Source organism: Bombus vosnesenskii, unplaced genomic scaffold, assembly GCF_011952255.1.
Source record: "Bombus vosnesenskii isolate JDL3184/JDL3185 unplaced genomic scaffold, Bvos_JDL3184-5_v1.1 scf7180000013888, whole genome shotgun sequence".
NCBI classification, from domain to species: domain Eukaryota; kingdom Metazoa; phylum Arthropoda; class Insecta; order Hymenoptera; family Apidae; genus Bombus; species Bombus vosnesenskii.
Window position 1 is genome coordinate 330,836 of NW_022883267.1, and position 27,935 is coordinate 358,770.

At 29.2% G+C, this 27,935-nt stretch overlaps 4 protein-coding genes across 8 annotated transcripts in view; 2 read left to right on the forward strand and 2 right to left on the reverse strand.

Annotated features, from left to right (window-relative positions):
• Positions 1–54: 54 nt before the first annotated feature.
• Positions 55–27,775, forward strand: LOC117239230 (transmembrane protein 245). Of its 3 annotated transcripts, XM_033504674.1 has the most exons (11): positions 55–570; positions 661–1,590; positions 1,663–1,827; positions 1,896–2,094; positions 2,182–2,366; positions 2,451–2,551; positions 2,641–2,658; positions 2,736–3,038; positions 3,125–3,333; positions 7,790–7,798; positions 27,762–27,775. In XM_033504674.1, exons 1-9 carry the CDS (start codon positions 55–57, stop codon positions 3,306–3,308), a joined length of 2,601 nt encoding a protein of 866 aa, XP_033360565.1. In that variant the 3' UTR covers positions 3,309–3,333; positions 7,790–7,798; positions 27,762–27,775. The 3 variants fall into 3 exon arrangements, with proteins under 3 accessions (XP_033360565.1, XP_033360567.1, XP_033360566.1); XM_033504676.1 differs by lacking the exon at positions 2,641–2,658; XM_033504675.1 differs by lacking the exons at positions 7,790–7,798; positions 27,762–27,775 and having other exon boundaries at positions 3,125–3,570.
• LOC117239229 (beta-mannosidase) lies at positions 3,954–12,757 on the reverse strand. The gene is made up of 16 exons (XM_033504673.1): positions 12,682–12,757; positions 12,475–12,595; positions 12,195–12,310; positions 11,408–12,055; positions 9,382–10,365; positions 8,983–9,304; positions 7,590–7,619; positions 7,365–7,511; positions 7,125–7,273; positions 6,843–7,048; positions 6,534–6,777; positions 5,729–6,455; positions 5,231–5,659; positions 4,944–5,155; positions 4,640–4,861; positions 3,954–4,569 (listed from the first exon to the last, which is right to left on the reverse strand). Exons 2-16 carry the CDS (start codon positions 12,563–12,565, stop codon positions 4,321–4,323), a joined length of 4,776 nt encoding a protein of 1,591 aa, XP_033360564.1. The 5' UTR covers positions 12,566–12,595; positions 12,682–12,757; the 3' UTR covers positions 3,954–4,320.
• LOC117239231 (translation initiation factor IF-2, mitochondrial) lies at positions 13,810–17,500 on the forward strand. Of its 2 annotated transcripts, XR_004494389.1 has the most exons (12): positions 13,810–13,901; positions 14,180–14,318; positions 14,427–14,737; positions 14,830–14,990; positions 15,127–15,353; positions 15,434–15,704; positions 15,783–16,036; positions 16,111–16,396; positions 16,464–16,628; positions 16,715–16,855; positions 17,016–17,331; positions 17,422–17,500. XR_004494389.1 is itself a non-coding variant. In XM_033504677.1 (11 exons), the coding sequence occupies exons 1-11, from the start codon at positions 13,852–13,854 to the stop codon at positions 17,186–17,188; spliced, it is 2,178 nt and encodes a 725-aa protein (XP_033360568.1). In that variant the 5' UTR covers positions 13,810–13,851; the 3' UTR covers positions 17,189–17,500. The 2 variants fall into 2 exon arrangements, 1 of the variants encoding a protein (XP_033360568.1); XM_033504677.1 differs by having other exon boundaries at positions 17,016–17,500.
• The window catches only part of LOC117239232 (2-oxoglutarate-dependent dioxygenase htyE), a 35,003-nt gene continuing 24,328 nt past the window's right edge, over positions 17,261–27,935 (reverse strand). The window contains exons 3-7 of one of the 2 annotated variants that reach the window (XM_033504678.1): positions 25,326–25,441; positions 19,134–19,246; positions 18,905–19,049; positions 18,158–18,340; positions 17,261–17,993 (exon numbers count right to left, since the gene is read on the reverse strand). In XM_033504678.1, coding sequence (XP_033360569.1) covers positions 17,640–17,993; positions 18,158–18,340; positions 18,905–19,049; positions 19,134–19,246; positions 25,326–25,441 — 911 coding nt within the window. In that variant the 3' untranslated portion in view covers positions 17,261–17,639. Of the gene's footprint in view, positions 17,994–18,157; positions 18,341–18,904; positions 19,050–19,133; positions 19,247–21,585; positions 21,727–25,325; positions 25,442–27,935 lie in introns of those variants that run through there. The other variant, XM_033504680.1, reaches the window with a different exon arrangement.

Consider the following 27,935-nt stretch of genomic DNA (forward strand, 5'->3'; position numbering starts at 1 on the left):
GAATTCAAAATTAAATAATAAGCGCTCTAATAGTGAATTGATTACGTATTCACAATGGATAGTACACGGTCGCCTATGGATAACCTCTTTAACATGCTGTCCGGCTTCAGTGCGGGTCATGAAAAAGCCTTAAAACAAGGCATTTATAATGCCGTGGCACTGTTCTTCTTGTGTCTAGTTTCAGCAGCAGGATTTGGATTATATATTATATTGAGACCTTTTGTAAAACCTCTAATTTGGGCTCTATTATGTGGCTCTGTTCTATTCCCTTTCAAATATTCGTTAACTACGATGGTACAGTCATGGTTTGAAAAAACGGAAGTGTCTCATACTCCTTTAATAATAAATTTAATGGTGCTGCCTGTACAAATAGTAGACAAAGTATCTGACAGTATAGGATCATTTTTATGGAAACGCATTAAGTACATTGCCAGTGCATTTTTATTGGGTGCGATACCTTTAACTATATATCATTATATACCTACTATATTAAGTTGCCTTATATGGAGAATATGTCTAATTTTTAGTACTATTTCTGGATTTTTTATAACAACATGCAACACGTTTACGGTAACTTTTAACTATCTAAAAAATGCTTCATAAGAAATATATTTCATCACATATCGGTAATGATCAATAATAGTAATGTAATTTTTACAGATTGCTTTTATACTTATTGGATATTTATCTGTGTTGTATATTTATTGGACACCGAATAATTCCATACATTTCCGTTATACCTCATTTGTTATATGGTTCATGATTAGTTTATATGTCTCAAACATATTAGGTGCTTATCAAATTATTGTATTTATAACACTACAGATACTATACTTGATAGGATTTATTTATGAGGTAGTAGGCATTGTGGAAAACCAAGAATTAGAAAATAAACAAATGACATTTATGGAAGCAATATGCTTTGCATTAACAAATAACTTAACCACAAATATACAACAAGATTCATTTCCTTCGTTTTCTAAAAGTAAAAAAGTAGAAAATATCAGTAAAGAGAACATGGATGACAAGATAAGTGAAGAAGACAAAGAAACAAAAGTTAAAAAATTCTCCAGCAAGTCAATGTCATTGGATGCAACTAATAGAGGTGTAATGAAGAGACTGCAACCACCTAGTATACCATTACGTGATCGTTATTTGTTAAGAAGATTGAAAACAGAATTACGAATGTCTATAGATATAGAAAGTGATAAGGTTGATACTGACAAATACATGTATGGTGCATTATATGCTTGCATTGGTATGCTCCTTTGGAAACATAGGTGGATGATATACATTTTAATTATTCCCATAGCCTTTTATATTATTAAACAACTTGGGAGTTATTTTGGAGTAGGGAAGATGATTAAAAATCAATGCAACATTATTATACAAATTATAAAAACATGGTGTATAGAAAGACATCAAGCTCTCTTACCAGTTAATGTTAGAGGTTTATATAAAATTGGAATCATGGTTGATGAAAAATTAACAAAAGCCTTGAAAGCTTCAGTTGATTCTGTAGTAACAATTGCTGTGATTTTTGGCCTACTTATATTTACTACTTGTACCTCTATTTTTATAACTATACAGGTACAATGAAGCTATAATAAATGCTACCTTATACATCTTATAAATGATTATAAATTATTATGCTTTTCCTAGGTTTATACAGAAGGTATGCATCTTATTCATATTACTGGAGAGATACTTAATTCATCTTTAATGAATAATTCAGACATTGATTGGTTACCTGAAGAATGGGAAGATTCAGTTAATAGTGTGTTAGATAATGCTTACACATATGGAAGAAGTGCTATTTCTGATGGAGTAAGATATATGTATATATTTATAATTACTAAATATATTTCAATACTAATATGTAATATATGATGTAGATAAAAGGATTGGTAAAAGATTTAGATACTGCAAAGGCTGAACAGTTGGAAAAGAAAGTTTTAGAACTTTGGGATAGACTTTATCAAGCATGGATGATGTCTAATGAAAGTCCTGATTTAATTGGACCTACTGTAGATGTTACAGCAGCTTATTCAGTGTGGGAAAGCTTCAAAGAAAGTTTTGGCAAAACACCTTTACGTAAGATTTCACATTTAAAATTAAATGCAATTAAATGCAGCACTATCCAGATCTATTCAATGTGTTTGTTCTTCTCTTTTTATGTAGAACTGTTTAACATGACCAATATACAAAACTTTGTAAAAGAAAATATTGGGATTTGTATGTCAGTGTTGGATTCCATTTGGAGCATAGTGAAGGGAAATATGTCTGTGATATTAACAATTTTTACAGAATTATTTTATATTATACTTATGAGTGGATCAGCAGTACTTAACTTCACTCTCAGTATGGTAATCAATTAATTACAAAAAACGCGTATATATTTTGAAAATATTTAGAATATATATTTTATGTAATAGAAATTTCATTTTAAGGTGGTGTTTTTTACGACGCTTTTTTACCTCCTTAGTTCTAGTGAAAAAACATACAAACCCATTGAGTTAACTACAGTATTTAGTCCTATTAATTGTCACAGGTAAATGTTTAGATTTTATAATACATCAATATATTTTGTATCATTTGTAATACAAATTATTTTGAAAAATTAATTTTCTTATTTATAAGCACTCTCCATGTTGAGGGGTATGTATATATTGAATTATAAAAATATATCCTATTACGTATTTTGGAAGAGAAGCCTAACATCTTATCTTTTGTAGGTTTGCTGTAGCATTACAAGAAGCAGTAATTGGAGTATTTGCTGCAACATTTAAACTTGCTTCTTTCTTTGGCATGTGGACATGGTTTACACATAATTTGTTCCAAGTAAAAATAATTTATTTACCATCAGCTTTTGCAACAATACTCGGTGCCGTGCCATTTTTGGATGCATATTTTGCTTGCATCCCAGCTACTTTGGAACTCTGGTTTACTCAAGGTTCTATGACTGCTATTCTGTTTTTCATGTTTCATTTTCTTCCTTGCAATATTGTGGTAACTGAATTCTACAAAGAAATTAAAGGGTACTATAATTTTTAAAAATTGCAATAAAGATATATTTATTTAGATACATATAACTACATTTACATTAATTGCTTTTTTACTTTAGGGGTGGACATCCATATCTGACAGGTCTTTCCATAGTAGGTGGTGTCTTTTGCTTAGGTGTAGAAGGTGCCATTTTTGGTCCCTTATTGTTATGCTGTATAATGGTAGCAATTAATCTAAGTCGTCGTTACCTACATTCGCCATCAGAAGAAGTTATACCCTCATATGCACAAATTAAACAGTAATAGGGAAGTTGTTAATAATACTTATTATTGAATAGTTGAACAAAAATTAACCGATCTTGGTAGATTAACTTTTAAAAATATAGGCAGTGGTAAATCTTAACATTTAACATGTGCTTTAAATGAAGCTTAAAAACGATCAAACATAAGTCATATTTATAAATGTTTAACGTTCATATAATAACGTTCATAAAAAAATAACTTTTATCTTTATGAAGAATTTTAACACACAATACTATTTACAAAATAAGATATCTTTATCTAGTCTTTAAAAAAGATAGTTTATTATAACATGTAATTTTTGTTACATGTACATATATTTATAGAAAAATTGCTTGTATATTTTTATATATTTTGCTTTGTATATTTTTATAAAGTGTTTTGCTAATAATATATTTAAAAAAAATTCAGTAAACAAATCTCAGCTTACGCTTATTAGCATTGTAAGTGCGTTATTGCATCAATTCAATAAATTATTTTTCCGTAGTTTTTAAGATTAAATACTAGAATTTGATAGAAAAAGAAAGTACACGTACTATTTTAAAATTATTAACTCCTGATATTATTGATTAATAGAAAAATAACAAATATATAATAATGTTTAATTGTATATATTCTTTTTAATAATCTAATTATATTAATTATATATACTCTCTTTAATAATATTGTTTATTATACATATTGTATACATTGATTTTATGTTTCATTGTGATAATGTACTAACTTCAATATTTATGTTATATTTTGTTATAAAAAGCCATTGTATAATTTTCAATAGTAACCAATAAAAAATTGTCCAAAATTAGATGATAAATTTATAAGTTAACGAAGCAAAATGTCAAATTTAATGTATTTAATAATTAGTATACTTCTAATTATTCTGGTTATTCTTATTGGATTCGAAATTTATTTACATCGCGAGACATATTTTCCACGAAGGACTTGAAATTTAATATTACAAAGGTAAACAATCATTATTTACATAGAATCAGAGAGTTGCCAGTATTAGACGAATTTAATAAATACCAGAAAGTGTAGTAACTTTCAAAGATTTTCTTAGCACTTCTGGTGTGATAAATTCACATGCATGGAAAGTAACATTTTTATTATTTTCAAACATATGGAAACCATTTTCTGAGAAACGACCACAAACATTACCAGCTTCTAGCCATACAAAAAGTGCTATATTATTTGTTATTAATTCAAGTTCAATATCTGGATAACTAAAATATCTTCCAGGTAAATGATTATCATTTACTTTTACCTAAAATGAAATATTTCATATTAAACAAAAATGCATAACATCTCTTTTGCAGATTCAAGGATGAACTTACAGAAACATTTGCAATTGGTAATGCAATGTTCTTCAGAGCATTGCTTGGATATATGTAATTTCTTGGTGCTATTGGAATTCCAGTTTTGTTTCTCAAGGTGAGTGTTGTAATACAATTACTTTTAGTACTAAAGTTAGATTGACATTCATTAAGTGCTGTAGAATTTAAAATCCATGAATATTCTAGTAAATTATTATGAATTTTAGTTACTGTATTTGCTTCCTATTAAAAAGAAATGTTGATTGCAAGGTTTTAATATAAAAGCATTTCTTTTATTTGCTAAGTGTTTTTGTCATATACTTACAATAATTATATTAGGATGAACATATGATTGTACAGGTTTTATGCTATTCCATGCATAAAGATTCACTTCTAAAATAGCATTTTTTATTGAATATGTCATATCAGAGACAATATAGATTAAAAGCTGCATATCATTAATATAGTATGTAACTATAATAGGTGCAAAAAATTCCATAGCATAGTAATGAAGCATTTTCCATCGTCCATCAAAATCTAAATAAATAAGATTATCAATGGCATCAAAATAAATTTAAATATTACATCCTATTTTCAGTAATCATCATCTACCTATGGAAGACCAAGATGGAGCTTGCCAAACATCATTTAATTGCCAATACAAAGCACCCATTGTCATTCCCTCTCCTATTTCGTTCAAATCCGACTTTGATTGCCGATAAAACTCTGTTTGTATTTTTACCGAAACAGCCTGATTAATTTGGCTTAAATATACATAATTTTCGAATCTTTTTAGACTATCTTGAGTGTCAGGTAATTTTAAATTTTTTGAAATAAGATTCTTCAAATATACTGTTCCTAATGGTAAATGTTGACGATGTTTAAAGAAGTTGCTGTCTATATCTAAATCAGTAATAGTTCTTGTAACCGGCAACATAGTATAAATTGACGGTAGCGATTGAAAGCCATATTCAGACGAAAATCTTGCACGAGGATATTGGTTCATATCCCATCCATTATTAAAATAGTTGTAATAATGAACTAAAATATTATTATATTACACCTGTTTTCAAATACAAACTGTTTCTATAGTGAAAAAATATATTTTACCATCTCCAAATAACTTCGAATATGGATCTTTTCCAATATAATTATATTTCTCTGTATACAATCCATTACTAGGACTAGATATTGCAAAAGGTCGTGTGGAATCAAGTTGTTCTACTTCTTTCTTAATTAAATCTACATAAAGTTTGATATAATCAGTTTTATATATTTGTTTAGTTCCAGTTTCATACCAATTTCCATATAGAGCTGCTTCATTTTCATTATTTCCAGCCCAGAGAACAATACTAGGATGATTTTTTAATCTTTGTACATTTTGTATTACTTCCTTCTTAACTGATTCAAGAAAGTCTTTTGTAGTAGGATACATTCCACATGCAAACATGAAATCTTGCCAAATCATGATTCCATATTCATCAGCTATATTATAAAATAATTCGGATTCATAAAGTCCACCTCCCCATACTCTAAGCATATTCATGTTTGCTTCCTTGGCAGATGTCAATAAGTGTTTAATTGTATCTGTCCTAGTAGTTAACTCAGGAAAAATACTAGCTGGTATGAAATTACTACCCTTCGCAAATATTGGAATATTATTTATCTGAAAATAAAAGCTTAATCCTTGTTTCAGAGTCTTTTGTACAAGCTCTACTGTCCTAAAACCAATGCGTATAGTTTTCTGCTTAACATTAGTAGAAGTAACTGCAGTTACAGTTAATGAGTAAAGAGTTTGATTGCCATAACCATTCGGCCACCATTCATGTACAAGGTTCTATGTAAAAATATTATTTTATTAAAAGCATATATTGGTCAAATATTAGTAAATTATATGCCACTATTGGGAACGTACCGTAGGTACTTTAAGAAGTATAGTACTTTTTGTGTCTGTTTGTAAATTAACATTGCTGGTATTATGAATATTTGATTGTTCATTAATATTAAGAATAGATGAGATATGACAAATTGTGTTATTTTGTGAGGTAGTTTCAAGAAATAATGTGATTATAACATTCCAAAATTTTCCTTCTTTATGAATATCTGTTGTAACATCCATAATATAAATTTCATTTATGGGAATTATTTCTACACTTTTCCTAAAATTCTTTTTGATTAATATGTAACAACAAATAATGTAAATAAATAATAAAATTAAACACACCAAATACCCATTGATGGAAAAGCTGGACCCCAATCCCAAGAAAAACTTGCTTGCATTTTTCTTATATAATTTACATGACATTCTCCATTGTAACTATCTGGATTGCATATTGGAGGAATAACATACTTCAATGCTTGTTTATTGTGTAAGGCCTCAGCTACTTTAACAGGGGAAGAAAAAGAAACTTCCAATAAATTTTCTCCTCTCTGAAAAGTAGAATATTAATAAATAAATAGAATAAATAATTGTATGATATGAATAAATAAAAAATGAATTGATTACTTCTAAGTATTTTGTTACATCAAATGTATATCTTAAAAACATATTTGACGTTTCTCCAACTTTTTGTGCATTTAAAATGATTGTAGCAAATGTATCTACACCATGGAAAATTAATACTACTTTAGGTGCTTTCAATAAGGTGTTGTTTACTGTAATACAAATATTAAAAATTTATTTAGAATCAAGAACACTTGTATAAACATATTAACGTTCTTATACTAAAAAATCTAAAATAATTACCATAAAAACCTTTAGTGTAAGTAACTGATTGATTACCAACCCATCGATTAGTTACATCATTATTTTCATTAAAATTATTTGGTATAATATGTGCCTTACTCAAATCTGTATAAATTCCTCCTGGTACAGTTGCAGGAAATATGATTTCTAAAAAGATATAATTAATATCATAATTAGTAATAATTAATATAATAATAATATTAGAGAATTTAAAAAAATTCTTACCATGTTCATGTTTATTGGTCGTAATTTTACCTAAATCAGAAATTCATATATTATATATTGATAGGATTGATATTATATAAAAAAGTTTTATTATTGTATTTTATATAACATATTTAATACCTATCCATGAACCATCTAAGGTTAGGGACAAAGTGCTGTTAATCAAAAGTAGAATGACTATAAATTGAAAAATTGTTTTCATAATACTTGTTTTACGACAATTCAATGAATTTGTTATACTATATAGAGATTTTGATAATTATTTTTATAAATATTATATATATATATGCTGTAATACGTATGTATGTAAGTCAACTGAATTCTTATCATGTATATTTGAGATATGTATCTGTTTATCATTATAAGTATTTCTTTCATTAAATTATCTTGAATATTATTTAATTTCATCTTACATAATCGTGTTTCTTATATCCTGTTATGACAATAAGTATATTTTTTTGATGTAAATATAATTTCAATACACAATTAATATTTAACTATCTTTATGATTTGTAGTTCTTAACACATTACTTATAATTAATTTAGAATAAACAATACAAAAGACATAATATAATATTTTATTCACAACGAGAATCATCTGTAGAAAAATACATTTTACTATACAGTATAAATGCTTACAATTGATCTACAAAACTTGATATTATATATTTAATCTCTTATACGTTCCTTTTTGTCAAACGTAGTTTCGTTTAAGCATTTTAACAAGAATCTTTAATTTATATCATTTAAATTTACTGTGCGAACTGTACAATTAATTACCCACAAAGAAATAAACTGATGTTTTAATAACGTTTCTGATTTTAATCACTACTTTGTTATTTGATAACAAACAGAAAGTAAATAAAAATATTTTAACTTAGTTTTGATCCAAAGTAATAAATATGTTTATAATAAAAGAATACACACATATACATAAATGTTTACAAAACATGGAATGCTACAATAAACGCAAAAAGAATTATATGTTATGTATTTTATAAGAAATTTGAGGTGTACGTTTCATATTGTTATAATCTTTTTCTGATAGATATGAATAGTATAACAGTACCATTAAAAGCATGATAGAATATCAATTCTTTTATCAGTGTATATATATGTCATACATACATATACATTTGTTGTTTTAAAGATAGCAATAGTACTTGTTAATGTTTTCTTTTTCTACTAGGATATATTTGTCTTTTACTGTCTGAGGAGAATTGTCTTCTATAATCTATATGTGAATGAGTTTGTTCACTAATTGGTCGGAAACAACGAATAGGCGAATTAGGAATGTTACTGGTTTCATTGCTTGAATATTCTAAAAATATACGATATTGTTAATATATAACTTTGTTTACATCTAATTTAAAGAGAAAATGAGAATAATTACCATTTGACGATTCTTCTTCATGCTGTCTTTGTAAGCAACTATTAACATGATCTTCATAATGTATTCCATTAGTGGTTTTATATTTTGAACAAACACCACATTCAAGAATTTCAGTATTGTTAATGCCTATTGGTGATGATTTATTTTCCACTATATATAAATCATTTTCGTATTCATTATCAGATATATATTGTTCACATCCAGCAGCATGTGTTTCTATTTTATCACTTGGAAAAGATTTATTACAAATGGGGCAATTTACATTATTTGTGACATTATTCTCTGTTATCTTCATTTCTCTAGATACAGAAGTACTATCGTCCTAAAAAGAATTGAGGCACAAATATATAACATTTTACCTGTATATATTACTAAAAAGAAAAAAAAGGATATGATTACCTCGTACAACATGTTATCCTTTACTGATGTTGTACACTTGTTTTGTCTATTTAAACCTTGTAATCTTTCTTCATCTTTGTTAGTTTTTTTTAAAGATTTCACGTCTACTATAGTATTCCACTTTTTGGTTTTTCCTTCTTTATGCTTTTCCTCCTCTTCTTTTTGCTTTTCTCTTCTTTGCCTTCCTTCTAATTGTTTTTTATAAAATTCTTCTTTCTTTTTCTTTTGGTCTGCTTCCTTCTTCTCAGCTTCTTCCTTTTCAATTTCATGCCTTTTTCGTTTTTCAAGTTGAAGTTTTTCCAAAGAAACATATACATTGTTTATTCTACTTGAAAAACCTTTCTTTGGTAATGGTTTAGTTTCTGTACTCTCAAACATTATTTTAACATTGTCGTTAGCATTATCATTTTCTAATTCTATGAGAATTTTTTCATCAGTGAGAATACTACCTTTATTTTTAGATATTAAAGTTATTGCATTTTGTTTTTCATTGCTACTATGTGCTAATGGACTGCTAGAAGACATATTAATAACATGTTCTCTCCTTTTAGTAATACTTCTTCTAATATTATGAGGTACTTTTTTTGGACATAAGGGAATTGATTCAGATGATAAATATTCTTTAGATTCTTTTTTACAATCTGTTTTAAAATTTTCAGTTTCCATATTATCTGCTAAGAGACTGCTATCATTGTCTTGGTTTAAATTTTTATTTTTTTCACTGCATCTAGCAGTACATACCATTTTATTTGAACGTAATACCCTGTTTGTATCTTCATGAGACTGAATTTTCTTTTTTTTAATAGTATTTTCATCCTCATCACTGCTAGAATATGTTATATCAGAGAAAGAAGAAAGAATCATAGTTGATTTACGTTTATGAGGTCGTTCATTGCTATGTTTGTTTGTACATTCCATTTGATTCTGATCAGTCTTAATATCTTTTACTAATTTTTTATCCAAATTATCTTTAGCAAGACCCACCTATAGAAATGTTGAAAGAAGGATTAGAATTATAACAATAAAACTATTCTTTTTTTTACAGAAATATGATTTATTCAAAGATTGTAGCTTACAGTTTTAATTACTGTTCTTTCTTTATAAACACTTATAAATACATATGTTTGTATAAATGCAAACTTTACAACTTTTATAAGAAACACCAATCATAATCTTCGATCAGATTTATATAAAGCATTAATGTTATTTGTTCTCAAATTATCTTATCAGTATATATATAAATAAAAAATATGTAAACTTTGCCAGTAAAGTCATCTTTAATATGTTAGTTAAATTTTATCACAACCATTGTACTGCTAATTGTAAGCATAAGAGACAACATCAAATTTGATACTATTTATGCCAAAGAGATATTATATTAATAAATAGTTACACATTTTTTATTGAAAAGAATCAATAGAAATTTATATTAAAATTATGAATATTTTAGGAGAAAACATTATCATTCTAAACATAAATCTGTGCATACAGGTAATTTTTTTTTCCATGGCACAATGTTGTATTACGAAGAATTTAACTTATATGCAAAAACAAATAAATATTGGATTGTTCAGAAAGTTCATAGTAAAATTTAATAGAATGAACTTGATTTCGATTTAATTTAGTCGAATATACATTTATATCATTGCTTATATTGACTTTTTAGCCATCTATTAAATAGCTTCATGAATATCATTTTTTGAAGGATTTTTTTGGGAAATGACAATTTACACTTTAAACAATTTTCACAGGTTACTAGAGTATTCAATTCCTCGTTATTAAAAAAGTTTTGTAAAAGGTAGGATAAATGACAGTGAGATTAGAGTATATCCACTGAATAGAATGAATAGAATTGAGCATTCTAGATAAGAGCCAATATCTCAATTTCACTAAAAACATAGCAGAACTTAATTTCTGCTTTTAGAAATGTTAATTCCAATCAATGAAGTCTCCCGAATAATCCAATATTTTCTTATATTCATTAATGATAGGATCTGTAAGAAATGGATTGGATGGAGGTACCCACCTGAATGGGTGACCCCCATTGAAACTTAGTATCGGTAGTACGGTGCCAACTATGCCACAACTCTGCTGTTTGTTTCAAATAAAAGTTTAATTCAGGCAGTAACTTCTCAAGCGTCTCAGGTGTTTGTGCATCTTTGCATAATCTAAATGGCATGCGATCTTCAACTACTGGCCGATTTGGCTCTTGCAAAGGCACATCATTTTCGCTAACACAAGAATCAAGTGGATTAATTTGCCATCGATCCAATTTTTGATCACATTCAGAATGTGTGTCCATTTTTGTTTCTGAGCTATTTATAATATCTGAATCTTGTAAAGAATTTTTTGATTTTAAAGAAATATATTTACTCGTGCTATGAGAATAATTATCTCGGATATTTGAATTGTCTTGTAATCTAATAAATGTATCTTTGCTATCAAATTTTTTCCCTCTGTACATAGGGTTTCTTGAATCAGCAATAGCAGCAGCAAGATCAGAATTGCTACATCCATGTGAAGATGCTCTTTCATGTATTGGTGATGTATGATTAGGTTTATAAGATTGTATCGACTGAGTTGCATCATTGTGTTCTTGTATCTCCAATTCTTGTGTTAAATTTGCCTTGAGCATTACCTCGGAGGTACATTCACTAGAAGATTGGATTAATTCCTAAAAACATATTAATATACATATCTTAATTACATATTGCATATAATATACTACAATAATACATATTCCATGATTTTTATAAATGTGAACAATTATGTTCAAAATAAACAAAGACTTTATTAAACATGAGTAAATCAACCTTTTGTGTATCTTTTTCATCATTAGCCATATTTGCCATATCCTTAGATTCATTAATAAACCCTAAAATTTCTTTCATATCTTTGTAAGTATACCATGTCTCGTACATTTTCATATCTGAAAATTATTTTATAAAATGATAAAATATATACATAAATAATGAAATAAATGATATATATAAATATATAAATGATAAAATTGTTATGATTAAAAGAAAAATAATTAATAAAATTAATGCTTTTAATAAAAGTATTTTATTAAAAAGAGTAAGATTCAGGTACCTATAAGTTCTCGTTTCATTTCTTCTTCTTCTTCTTCCCTTTCTTTAGATGTGAACATCTCAACTTTATCTCGTTCCATGCTATCTGACATATTTGTAATTTCGCACGTTTAGATCAGAAACTGTCAACAAAACGTATTTTACGTACCAAATTGTAATTTAATTGTAAAAAGCTTATGATTTGTAATTTCGAATTTTTCCTCATTACTATTTAATTGTTTCAATAATATCCATTTATGGACAACGATGACGAAAGAACAAAAATTGATGGAAAGAGGTAAGCGAATGTATTATATTATATGGATAACCTGAAGATTAGTGACATCGAACCGAAAGAATATATCGATATTGATGATAAGCAATTTCAGATTGTTCGATTTTTGAAATCCACTTATGTAAATAGATAAATAGATTTAGATGTATGTTACTAATGTAATTTATCATATTTTACGAAATTATAAAATAGAGAAAATTTTATTATTAACTGATTTAATGTTAAAATAGTATAAATATATCTATTCTAGAATGAAGTGAATTAATTTCAAATATTTAATTATACAAATAATCCCATTTAGTTGGACCACTCTCCACCTTCTTAAAATTTTAACAATGTAATTTATAAGCCTAAGTAAAAGTATCCCACTTAGCGGAAGTATTCACAATTGCTGAAAATTATCAATCTTAAAAAGGAGATTCCTTTCTGGATATATATCTGGTTACATACTACAATTATACCAAAAACGTTAAAAACCACCTAAAAGCTACGACCGACTAACCCAGTTGTTCAATTGATTCCTTTATCATATTAATTTTGCAAATAAATCACATTTATAATCATAGTCAAAAATATCAAATAAACTATTAATTATCTATTCAAAAATAATACATGTGCGTTCAAGGTGAATGCGTACCATGTGCTTACACCTACCAGAATTTCCAACTTGAGAACTACAATGATCATTAATTACCTTGTTATTATTATTAATAGCATTAATTCCTACATTTATTTCATGGGGATAATCTGCCAAAGAAATAGATCTTAAACAAAGGACAAAATATTTATTAAGACCCGTATTAGATGAACTATATAATCCACATAATAAAATATAATTCGAATATCAAATTCTGTTGCCTTCCTAAAAAAATCTATTGGGCTCCATTAACGTAATCTAAAATTTAATCTAAAATTTTTTATCATTGCACAATGCATTGTTGTAAAATGAATGCATGCATTGTTATGAAAAATCATAAACATCTCTATTAGTTTGAAACACAGTCATGTGGACCAATTTGCCTTCATATCTTTATACTTGAATATAATTTTAAGACGCAACAACACAACGCTCTCTGATGGGACATGGATGTACAATTTTAATGGATGAAAATGAATATGACTGCGTCCATAGTCAGAGCATATATTCAATCTGGGTATTTTATATTTTTGTTTAATGTTATAAATTAGAAGTATTTTTTTTTGCTCTTAATACATTCGTTAATACACTAAACATATGTTTACATATAATACTTATTGTTATTGTTTATTTGTAGACAGTATTGGATCGCAAACATAACCTTCTTTTATAATTTAATGCTAGTCCTAAATTATAAATATTTTAATATGTTTAATGTTATTATTTATAATGCTTAATGTATTTAATGCGTATCACTAAATATATTTTTTATTAATGTAATCTATTTATTTATAGTTTATCAAGGCAAGTATCAGAAGTAGTATGGCGAGAAGAAAATATAAATCATACTTTACAAACCTTGAATGTATTACATATTCAACGGCAATATTATCATATTACTCTAGCTTCTTTTAAACGAAGAAATAATCGAGAAGTATGATTTAAAACGTATTAATACATTATATATACATATACATATTGGTACATATTATTGTATTATATTCAATATATGTACATAAATAAAATTATAAATTATTTTCAGAAAACTATGGTATTTAATGAAGAAATGTTAAATAATTTTTCAAATGAACAATTTAAAAAAAAGTCATTCCCAGTAATAGAAGCATGGGAAAATATGACAGTTAAAGAATTAGCAAACTCTGCTAAAAGGAATATTCACGATATTTTAGATGTACTTCATATTGTAAGTGGTAAAAATATTTATAATAAAAATAGTACTTTATCAAGTGGACAATTAATATCTAGCATAATTAAAAAACTTGGTGCAAGATCTAGAATTATTTCAAAGCAAACTTCAAATAAAGATACAAAGTATAAAGACATTACAAGAAGGTAATACGAAATTAATATGTTTAAATAATTAATTCAAAATAGCAATTCTTGTGAATTTTCTTAAGGCTGTAATATAATTATATTTTGTATAGACCTCTACCAGATAAGTCTCAATTAGTGAGACGACATCCAGTGGTAACAATAATGGGGCATGTTGATCATGGTAAAACTACCTTACTTGATGCATTACGACATACGTCTGTTGCACAGTCTGAATTTGGTGGAATTACACAATGCATTGGCGCCTTTGATGGTTAGTTCTAAATTAATCTTTAAATATTCATTTATATATATTTTATTATTATATAATTAAAATTTCACTGAAATATAATTTTGAAAAATGAAATATATAACTTGAAGAAAAATATTTTATTATACTTAAATTTTAGTAACTTTGGATTCTGGAGAACGAGTAACATTTTTGGATACACCTGGCCATGCTGCTTTTACCTCTATGCGATATAGAGGGGCATATGCAACAGATATTGTATTATTAGTAGTAGCAGCTGATGATGGTGTCAAAGAACAAACCTTACAGAGTATAGAAATGGCAAAAAATGCCAAAGTTCCAATTATTGTGGCTATCAACAAAATTGATAAACCTAACATTGATATTGTAATGTTTTAAAGCTCTGAGTTCAGATTAAAAATCAGAATTTGAGAATTCTTAAATCTCTAATTATTTTGTTTTCACAGAAAAGGACACAACATGAACTTGCAGATCATGGAATTGTAGTTGAAGAACTTGGTGGTGAGGTACAATGTGTGAAAATATCTGCTTTAAAGGGAACTAATTTACAAGAATTAACAGAAGCTATAGTTGTACAAGCGGAATTAATGGATTTGAAAGGGGATCCTGCAGGCTTAGTAGAAGGTGTTGTTATTGAGTGTAGTAATCATGTTGGTCGTGGAAAATTAGTGACGGCTTTAATTCAGCGTGGTACTTTAAAGAAAGGATGTTTGTTAGGTAAAAAATAGCAATACTAACTTTTATAAATTAAATATATTAAAATAATTTTTATTGATATTCCTTATTTTTTAATAGTCTCTGGACTAGCATGGGTTAAAGTAAGAGCTATGTTTAATGATTCCGGCCGCCCTATTTTGGAAGCTAAACCATCGGATGCAATACAAATCATTGGATGGAAAGAATTACCTGATATTGGAGATGAAATGCTAGAAGTAGAAAATGATAAAATATTGCAAGAAGTTCTAAAATTTAGAGAGAAAGAGCACAATGAAACTTTAGCTAAACAACATAAAGCTGTTGCCGACCAAAGGCTACAAGAACATCTCATTGTAATATTCAGTGGACACAGAATATATACTTTAATTATTTATGAAAGTACAACCTATATTTCTCACTATTATAGGATTATCGAAAGCTGTTAGAAATTAGAAGAACATTTGGAAGAGATAGAACAGTAATGAGAAAGGTGAGGGAAAAACTGGCTGAAAAAGAAAAAAATAAACGTATAATAGAGGATCCTACTCCAACAGTTAATATTATTATAAAAGGTGATGTAGCAGGAAGTGTCGAAGCATTATTAGATATTTTTGACTCATATAAATGTGATAAAATATGCAAACTAAACATTGTTCATTATGGTGTTGGATCCATCACAAGCTCGGACATAGAATTAGCGGATACATTTAAAGGTAACAAAATTTTAAAATAAAGTTATATATTACTATACATTACTCTAAATTATTTATCTGTTCTCAGCAATTATTTATGGGTTTAATGTAAAGGCAATTAAAACAGTAGAAGAAGAGGCCACTGCAAAAGGCATACCTCTTCGACTGTATAACATTGTATATAAACTTATTGATAATGTTAAGGCAGAAATTAATAGTTTACTACCTGAAGTCAATATCGAAGAAATAACAGGTAATGATTATTAATATTATATAACAGATAATTATAATATAAATATTGTATGTTAATAATGATTTCTTTTCGATTTTTAAATATAGGTGAAGCAACGGTATTACAAAAATTTGATATACATGAAAAAAATAAGAAAGTAAGCGTTGCAGGTTGCCGTTGCGTTAAAGGCGTTCTTTTAAAATCTGGACTGTATCATATAGTAAGAGGAAATGAAAATATTTTTACAGGTAAATTTGTTATGACAATTATGAAATTCATTTACTAATCCACTACTTTACGTTTTATTAATTTCATTTAGTATTTTATTTTCCATTGAATATTAATTTTAATACCTGTAACATACATTTTTTATATTGTTATCAACAATATTTGAATACTTTGTTATAGGAAGATTGGTATCAATGAGGCATTTAAAGGATGAAATGTCGTCGATAGAAACTAATCTCGAATGTGGTCTCAGATTTGAAGATCCAACAATATCATTCCAACCTGGAGATAATATTATTTGTGTCATAATAAAAAGGGAGAAACAAAAGCTTGATTGGGATCCTGGATTTTAATTGGATATCGTTGTATTTAGAAAATTACAGAATAGTATATAGACAATATAAAATAAAAAAATACAAATGACAAATCACTGACCTGTCTTCCGTTTTATTAATGGCATATTAAATTATTTATATAAAATGAATTTTTACAAAATGTAAGTACAAATTTCTTTATTATTGCCTTAGTGATGCAACACTGTAGTTCTTGCACTTTATCGATGGAACTTTTCCTTTGTTTGAAACAGATATGGATGAGCCATTTTATCATAATCGGTAGTTGATTATTCTGTCTCTTATTGGTGTATTAGCTTCTTTAAAAAAAAACGTATAATGTCATAGAATCATAAGAATTGATCATGTTACATTGGTATTTAAAAATTTCAAGTCTTTTTCAACTCAAATTTCAATGACAAGTTAAGACATTTTTATCCAGAAACAAAAAGATATAATTGTGTTAACACCGTTAAGAAGCATAAGTTTCTCGAAGTCGACGTTGAATATGGTGATACGCAGTCATAACACCGCGTTTCTTTTTCTGTAAACGACACAATGCTGGTTCTTGGTTGGCTTGTGCGATTTTTGTATCTAAAGGCTCGATAAGAGTATTAGTATCTGGATGCACGAAAAATGCAATGGAATGACGACCTCGACCACAATGTTCTGGTACAACAACTCGGTGTCTTAATGCTGGTAATTGATTGTTTGTCCAGTTCGCTAATATATCGCCAGTGTTCACCAAAATTGCACCTGGGAGATGACCAACTCTTCCCCATCGTTCACCGTAAGGAGTCTGTATTTCTAGACCACCTTCGCAATCCTAAAAATAATTAAATAATTAAAAATTATTATGTTATAATTTATATCTTGATGGATTAAAAAGAAATTTAATTGCAACTTAGATAGAATTGGAAACTGAAAATACAATTTAATAAAAAAATGTATCTAATCGGAATTTTTATTAAGTTTTATAGATGTATCTACCTGTGCCAACAAAGTGAAAGTTCCATAATCGCAATGAGCACTACAACGAGCCAATCCTGGCGCTGGTGCACCAAGAGGAGGATAGTAAAGAAGACGAAGGGTCGACTCGTTACCAGGTCCCAGCATGCGCGAATGCTTCGACAGCAGGAAATCAGGGGATTGCTCTAGGCCCACGGCCAGAGCCTACAAGGCATAGATCACATACATTGGCCCCTATTTTTATTTTATAGTACCTAATGACGGCTGTAAAGCAACCGAAGAAACCAATCGTGTTAGTTTGCCTGCGGGATAGATTGGTTTGTAGGGTTACTCACAGTTAAAGCAACTCACTTTTGTTAAACTATCTGTCCATAAAGGCTTCCGGATCGTTATGAACAAACATCAATGGAGAAAGAGAAAGAAATATATTTAGAAGCGTTTTAAATATTTGTGCAACGCTGTGTAGTTTAATATTACGAAAGGAAGAGATTATAGCTGTGAACGAATCTATTCAATGTAATTCTATTAATTCTTTGCTCCAGAAAAGTTTGAATTAAAATGTTCGAGTTTTTTAAGAAGCAGCTTAACGTGAGATCCAGATTTTTTACGTCTAATAAGAAGTAATAATATAAAAAATGCTCAACTAGTAGAAATTAATAACACGAAGGGCTGGATCTTGCGTCAACTTTTAGAAATTGCTCTTATAAATTAGAAGACAACTAAAATCTATTTTGTATGTTCATATGTAACAGAAAAATTTGACATTACAGTTAAAAGCATTGCCGATAGTTGCTTGAAGTCACGAGCAAGTTCGTCGACCGCCGATTTAAAACCAGGTACTTCCTCGTCCGGAAGAGGTCCTTCGCGTCCGGTCACATTGAAAACATGTCGAGCTTCTTTCTCATCGGTGTATCTATGAATATAAACCACAAAAAAAATATTAACAAGTTTAAATAAAAATTCTCTTATAATAAATTCAGTTTCAAATAAACTATACTTTGATGGTCCTGGTTTCACGTATCCGTAGTTGCTCTCATTGCGTTCGTACTTGGTTCGCACTTCCTCTGGGAGTTCGCAGAATGCATCGAAAGCTCTGTAAGCTGCTTTCATCTGTAAATAATATATTATTATTACAATAGTAATTATCAAAACTCTATGTAAGCCTAGTATTATGAGATTATTTTATAAATTTTCCAAGATTAAAAAGACCTTTTAATGAATTTTTCAAGATCAAAGATTTTTTTATGAATTAGCGACATGTGATTTCATGAGAAATACATATATAAATTCAAATGGTTAATGATCCAAATATAAAAACACCCGAGAGTAGCAACACCTCATTGAGTGAAACATTATGTAATTAATGTCTGAGTTCGGTATCAGAAACCTTCCAAGGTAACATTCGTGAGATATCGACGAAACCGGTGACGACAAAGTCATCACATTGATGCGTGTCATTTCAGTTATCACGAGCTTCTGATTAAATGACTTACGAAATTGTGTAAAAACCTGTCTCATCGACTGTGAATATACTCAATACTAGGAATGATAAAAAAGTATGTGAAATATATAAGAATATTGCAAAATTTAATAGGCACAGAAAAAAGTAAGAATAATATTCCAAAGAAAAATGACTTTTTGACTTAACATGCCTAGCGATCTTCAACGAAATCATTAACAAAAAGTTCCGATAGGTTCAGTGGAACAATGAGGAGGGTTACATAATTCGTTGTATTAATTGGTTGCATTAATGCCATCATTCGTGTTTTATGATTATTTAAAATTCCTTGAAGAATAATGTAGATGTAGATAATATATTTCAATGGCACTATGAGTCAATTTGAATAAGCAATTTACCAAAACTTTAATCGATGACATCGGCTGAAGAAATTAAACCAAAATTTTTTCAATCTGAAAGAAGTTATGATTATTTAAAAAATGAAAAATCTAGGATAATTTTTTTATAGAAATTTATAATGTACATATTTTATTTGAAAGTTGAAGGAATATTAGTAGAAACGTCGTTGTATTTAAAAGAAACAGCATAAATGTGTTTTTATGTAATCTCCATGTGACCTTTTGACACGCCATTTTAAATTCTACATGTAAAATAGAAGCAATGCCACATGTCTTGCAACACGTACTTTTTACATACTCTGCTTTATATTATTACTTAAATAAACGCTTAGCACTATGGAAAAATCCAACAAATTTCATAAAAATAGTGCGACAGTAAGACAGTTGTAAATTGCAAAATCAAGTCTGCAAGATGCACCTCGATCCCTGGGAGTATCTCTGAGTTCACAAAATATTTTCTAAGCTTCTCGATTACCAAAATAAGCTTGTACGCGCGTTTCTCAAACTGAATTATTTTGGAAGACTATATCGTTCAACTTATCTATAACAAAATAAAATTTTGCAGTGGAGAAATATTTTGAAGTTGGATCTACATATATTAAATAATTAATTGTGTGGTGCCGTTAAGAAACATGTAAAATATTCATGTTTGGTTTTTATGCTTCTTTTTGCAGGAATCGTTTTTATTGCTTATTATTTCCTGTAAATGACCAAAGATGTGAACTTTACTTACAATTAGTCATCTAAGTTGCTTGGAATCTATTACTGATCGTGAAATAAAATAGACGTTGGAAATAATTTAAGATTTTTGCAACGAAATACAAAATTATAATAAAAGATTTTAATTACAAACCTAACAATCAAGCGTCAAGTTAAAATAAAATATAATTTTCTAAAGGAGAACAAGCTTTCAAATTAGTTATATATTACTTATTATATGTATATTCTATAATGATAATATAACATATAATAAAGTAAATAATAAAATCCATAATATTATATATAAACTTTAGTAGAAAATTTGTTCTAATATAAAACAAAAATACTTACATAGCATCGAAAAGCCAGGATAGTAGCTTGTTTTACTTAAACAAAATTAATAAATTTTTCATGGCTTCATTAATAAAAATAATGAAAGCTTTTATGGTAAAATTATTCTTTACAAACGTCATATGTGTTGATATTTTTATATATCTTAAGTCTTGAATCTATAAACATTAGTGGCTAAAATAATCGACTAAACTAAACTAAATGCCCTCAGTAAATTCAAGGCGAATCATAGACCATCTGCGTACTATTTTTCTACGCTCCTGTTCCACAAGAAGATCGCTTTATTCAATTAGTAACATTGATTGCCACAGAATTCTTCCATCGATCGAATACGTTGTTTACCATGAGAGTAGACTGGAATAGACCAGGCATGCTGGCCAGTAAACAATCTATTTCACATTGTAAATGGGTTGCAACTATCTAATCGAATCAACAACTGCCACATGAACCAACATGTGCCTAATTTAGGTTGAGCAATTACTCGAGAGATTCTAAGGCATCGTACAGATGCTTGTTTTCGCTTGTCTTCCCCCTTTCCTAACCTCATCGCTCGTATTCCTCTCACCAATAATTTTTAATTCGATTCCAGCCGAGGTAATTAAAACCGACAGTTTGTTTGAACCAATTGAGATGTGTATGTGGCTGATAATGAAATATTGTGACGTCATTGCGAAGGACCGTCGAAAAGTAACATGGAATTTTTTCAGGAGGGAGCGTGTTTGGTTAACTGGCTAAGTTTGTATTTAGACGGAATTTCAGAATGACCGAACTAATATTATTATATAGCGAAATTTTACAGGTCATAAATTACCATTGCACAGTGATAAGAATAGTTTGGTAACAAAGCAAAATTAAAAAAAATTATACATTTTTTAGACATACAAATTTCAAAATTGCGATATCTTTAGACACAAGGATTTGAAGATTTAGGAATTTGAAAATTAATAAATTTTAAATTTTGCGAGTTTCGCATTTTGAATATAATGTAAATTTTACAAATTAAGAGTTAGTTTATTATCCATTTCATTAGTCGATTGTGAAACAACAAATTTAATTATGTAAAAAGGCCTTTGTATCATGTATGTAAAATAAAGAAATCAGCTATACATATCAATGAAGATATTCAGAATTTTAAAGATACATATCTCCCTCGATAACTGACCAGTTAAGGTACCGATTCATGGTCAGTTAGCGAAGCACTACTGTAACAGATGGCGCGGTGAAATTTGTGAAATAGTGAATGCCTTCGTGTTATCTATTATCGATGTGTAATGTATCTTTTACGCAATGTCTGATAAGAAATTAAGGTGCGACCAATAGGGAATTTCCTATATTACAAATGTAATCATCCAATTAGTTGGTTTTCCTTTTCCTTCTTTAGAAAAATGTCTGTCAAATGTGGATATGATTCTGCCTTTTAGTTTGTAGTTGATATTTTCCTTAAAATAGAAAAAAATGTTAAAGTGATATCGATGCACATACAATGCGCATGTGCAGCAGGCGATTATATTGTTTAGGTCTTTAGGGTAATTTATAGGGAAAATAGTCAAGAACTAACGCAGTGAGAAAATGAAGTTTGAGAAAGTCTTTCAAAGAGAATATAACAAATAATTTTGATACTAAAATTTTAATGAAAGTAACAAAAATAATACAAAATGTAATAGATGAAACATTTGTTTTGTAAAGCGTATCTTTCCGGCTTGTTTTTCAATTGTCTGGTCTAAGATTGGGGTTAGGTATCTTGTTGGATATGTATAATTGTTTCCTGATAATTAAGAGAAATCAAATCATTGAATTTGTTTGAACGAACTAGTTATATACCAATAATTAATTAATTTTCTAAATACCTCCTTTACTTCATGCTAAGTTATCAATTACCATAATTAATGCTAAACCGCTTAGATGGAATTTATCAAGCATGCGAAAGAAATTTGTTTATTCATTATGGAAGAACCCATAATACGGTACGATACAGGCGCTGAATATTTTTTCTTCGAGTCTATTCTAATATTCATTGTAAAATTTCCTCGGACTTGTTTTTTTTCTAATATTTCAACTCTCGTAGCAAACAAAGGAGGGGGAGGGAGATATAAAAATGTTTGAGTTTACAAATATTTTTAAATTCTTCAATCATCATATGCGAATTTTTTAATTTTCCAATTTTTACACCTTCAAATTTCGAAATTTTCAATTTGAGAATTCAACAATTTCAATCCTTAATTTTAGTTTTCCGATCGTAAGTTTTCAAATTTTGCTTATTTAGGCAAATGTTCCTTTTTTTTTCGTAACAATTCCAAAACTCCAAATTGTCAATTATACCGGATGTTCATTCCCATTCAGTTGCAAGTCACCGGCAAAGTATAATAGTACGCGTACGAGCCAAATGAATTGATACATTGTATGGGTGGACGTAGCGTAAAGATAAACGATAAATACGTTCGCGTATTTATAGTAGATCACGCGCGAATTATCTCGTGAAATTGTAACGAACCGGTCATGATAACGGGCTTCTTCTTTGATACGAGGTCTCACCAACTTCGGCAAGGTCATCGCGTAAAACCCACTTATTACATTATCTTCGAACCCTTGAAAATTTGTCATGACGTATCATCGTAACGAGGGCATTAAGAAATCTCCGTTGACATAATCTTACGACTGATCAACAATTATATACAAATTATTATTTATTATTATTTACAAATCGAAGCTGCGATATCTTATACTAAAATATATTATATTTTATTTAAAAAAAAAAAAGAAAAAAGAATACAATGTCACCCATAAATATTAGGATATTGTCCGATATTTTTCATTACAATAAATCCCTTTATGTAAGCTTTGTGTACTTGCAATCTAACATTTTTCAAAATTTGTATCTTTTAATTATTTTATTATAAAAAATGTTACTTCATTCACATTATACGTGTCTTATAATAAAAGATACTAAATAAAGCTATTAATTGTAATATTAAAAATGTCCGTATGCGTATCATTCATTTTTATTATTCGTTTCTCATATCGTAAAAAGTGTTATCATTTTCAATGATAAACCAACGAAAAGTTTGCGCGTTAAGGGGTAAAATTTCTTTTTTTTTCGCTGCAACCTTGCGAATTTTATACCTATTTCCCTTGACGTGGATTTCGCCGTACTTCGCCTTGACTCCTTTAATTCTGGTTCCATGCGAGATAGTAATTTTGTAAGTCAACCGAGGACGCGAGTTTTGTTACAAGGTAAGGTCTCATCGTGCGTGTAATATGATGGAACGCGTGGCCATCAAAAATACTTCTCCCCATTTAACAAGCTTACACTTTTGCAACTGGATATATTCTCTCTTTTTTTTTTAATAATTCATGGTTAATTAAATCAGTATAAAATTACAGCCTTCCTTCCTCATAATCTTTAATGGAGAAATTTGAGAATTCCAATTAACAAAGCGGGTGAAATTTAAGTTGAATTAACGATTCGAGCAACTGGAGGTGGGAAAATGTTTGTTTTACAGAATTTAAGCGGGTGACATCGAAGCTGGGGTAGGGGCTCTGGTTATTGAACCGAGTCAAATACTCGAAATTCGAGTCGGCCACTCCTTTTACTAAAACGAATCGTATGCTTGAAACGTGAGTAGACGCTTGGAACTTGATTATTTGTATAGTACTTTGCGATAGTAAGTAATTCGATTGCTTAACTACTGTAACGTATGTATTTATTCATTCAGAGTTCAATTATAACTAAACTTGAATATAAACGTTGAAAACATACATTTAAAAATATAGTAAAATCAAGATATAGTATCTCGTGTCATATGTTATTCTTGACAAATTTCAGAAATAAAATTAAGATACTAGGAATCTAGAGCACAGAGATTCAGTATGACAAAATTAAAAACTGAGCGATAATTTAATCTTTACATTAAATATATTATTAAATTTTGTACATTTAGTATGTTGAAATCAGAGAAGTCTATAAGAACAGACTTATATCTCTTTTCTGTAATACGTAAGTGTTCATACGTAGATACATGTATAAATAATTAAAAATTATTCAACATATAAATATTTAAAAATACGTATTCCATTCAACCAAGCTTGAACTATCATAAAACTTTCAATAAACACGTTCAACAGGATTTCGAATTTTATTTTTTCAAATATTCCCATCATTCAACTTGTTAACACTTTTTGACGCGTATAATCACGCGAGTGCCCGGATACGTGTACCTAATGTTCGAAACGCTGCTCGATCCAACGATTACGATGTAGAACGAGTATCGATGGAAATGCGTACCTTGCATTCTGGAATGCCGTGGTTGACGAGCAAGGCCAGTCCTTTCTCGGACAGCGCCCTTAGCAGCTTCGAAGCTACTTGCTTCACGACACCCTTCTGAGGACATCTCTCAGTCCCTGGAACAAGAAAACGAAAAAAAGTGAGAGAAGCAGAAAGACAAAAACATGGGGGACAGTAGAACAGATCATAAATACCAGGGATTTCCATATATGTTGAATTTTTGTCAAGTTGATCGTCGAGTGCTACTTTAAGTGTACTCAAACTCTCGAGCGTTGCGTGGTTTCGATTAGATTGGGATCGCAATTAAATCGTAGGAAAGTCAAACGTCATATTAATCGAAAATTTTAGATTCGAATCGATCTCGATTCGTTAGCAAACTGAAGCACAGAATTTTTCGGATTAATTTAAATCGCTTAAGCAAATATCGAATCTTTTAATCGCTCAAGTTATCTAAAAATCGAATTTTGTGAACCATTCGAATTGCTCAAGAATCGGATTCTTGAGCCACTCGACTCGCCTCAGCGCACGATCTAATTGATCAAAAAATTCAATCTTTTTACTCTGATCCACGTTATTTCTTATTTTCTTTATCTACCGGAGATTTCCAAAATTTAAATATTAGGTACAATCAAATATAAATATATTATAATCGATTTATAGCCAAAGCCCAATTTCTTTCTTCGTATCTACAGCAGCTCGTTTCGCTATTTAACCTTGCGATAATACTATGAAGTATCTTCTTCGCCCCCCTAGACGCGTGTATCGATTATTTTTTTCATTCACGGATTGACGCTCATTGATAGACACGCGGTTATCGGCGCGCGGAATGCAAAAAGATGAGGACGCTTTTCTTCTTCGGTGAACCACGCTGACGAAGAGCGATGGATTGACGTTAAGTGATGAGTTTCATCTTTTTCTGATACGAGGTCACGTTCGCGAGACAAGACCGTTCCTTTGACAAATCGTTATATTTTTGCTTTGTGGAGCTCGTAAAAGAATCAGTGAATGGGGGACACGGCGAGTCTTTTAGGTCTCGGCCAGATATTTTCAAATGTTACGCACAATTTTTGTGTACATGAACTCAACGTTCCTTCAAATTCGTACGATTTTTACGACTTTCTGTCTTTGATTTACGCAACTTTCTCAAGCATTTCGAAATTTTTACGGTTTCTTAAACATCGTTAACACTGGAAATTTTTGTAAACCCAAATACTTCGCAATAGTTTTGATTTAATTCGTGTCGTTCTTTCTTACATCTTCGTCCAGAATTTCAAAGATATCGATGCATCGCGTTCTGTTTTTTTTTTTCGTACATTTCTTACCTTTTCTTTCTAGTTTTCTTTCGTTCTTTTCGTTCGCACATCCATTTCAATGCAATTTACGTATGTTGTTTGTTTATCAAAACACAATACGCGCACAATGTATCTTGTGGAAATGCATTTCCTGAAATCTCTTTTATTGATGCGTTTTACTCTGATTGTTTAACGCGTGTTAAAACACGAAACTCGAGACACATCACGAAATCGTTCGATAAGGAGTTTGTTACACGTTTATTCTCCGATGAAGTTATAAATTCTTCAATGTTGTTTAAAACGTGTATTTAGTATTTAATCGAGAACGCGTGACTTTCAACAGCAAGGGTGATTTGAACCTCGAACGATAGTTACGATAATTGTTTCGTGACAATTATTTATAGAAATCAAGTTCTTGGACGATAAGTGCGACGTATTACGTTCGCGAGTGAATCGATCAGTCGAAAACGTGAGGATAATGTGATTTCAATGTTTCGAGCATGAAACCACTTCCTCAAGCTATTTTTGACAGTAAGGAAAGACTGGCACTGCACAATCTAAAATTTCACTCGTATACGTTCGTGCCTTTTTATATCGTTATTATTTTTTTATGAATATCTGAAACTTTTAGCAGTTTACTTCTAATTCTTTGTCTAATATTTTTTATTTTCTTTGCGTCAATATAATAAAAGGATATTTCGAGGAATTTTTGAAACTGTTTTCCATTTCTCAATTATACAGGCAGATGCATTTTAAAATTAAGATAAATTTATTTACATCGTCTTACCTCATCATTATCTATCTACCTTCTTCTAAAAATATGTTTCATTCTATTTTCAATCAATTTAAAATTATTACTCGAAACCAAACTTTGCACAAGATAATCGATATTTTCTCTTCAATCTCGGAGTAATGAACAAGATAATGCGTAACTAATTCCACATATGCGTCAATTTTGTTATCTGCAAGTTATCATAAGGGATAATTTGAAATAAAATCTGATTTCAATATCTCGGCATTTCAACAAATAATAGACTTTTTTTTTTTTTAAATATTTATTAAAATTACAATCAATTCTCGCGTTGAGAATTTTCAGTAATTTTTCTGGCGTGGCGCAGTAACACGGCTAATTATTTCTAATAAGTTAATACTTATTATAGATAAGTATAAATAATAGACTTAATGGTAAGATGAGCTTTTCCGGCTGTTGTTAATTAAGAAGGTCGAAAAAAAAAAAAAAAAATTGCGAAATTGTGCGATTCGAAGCAAAAACCTTTGTTCGTGTCGTGCCACGCTCTCATTTTTCGCCAGATGCCGA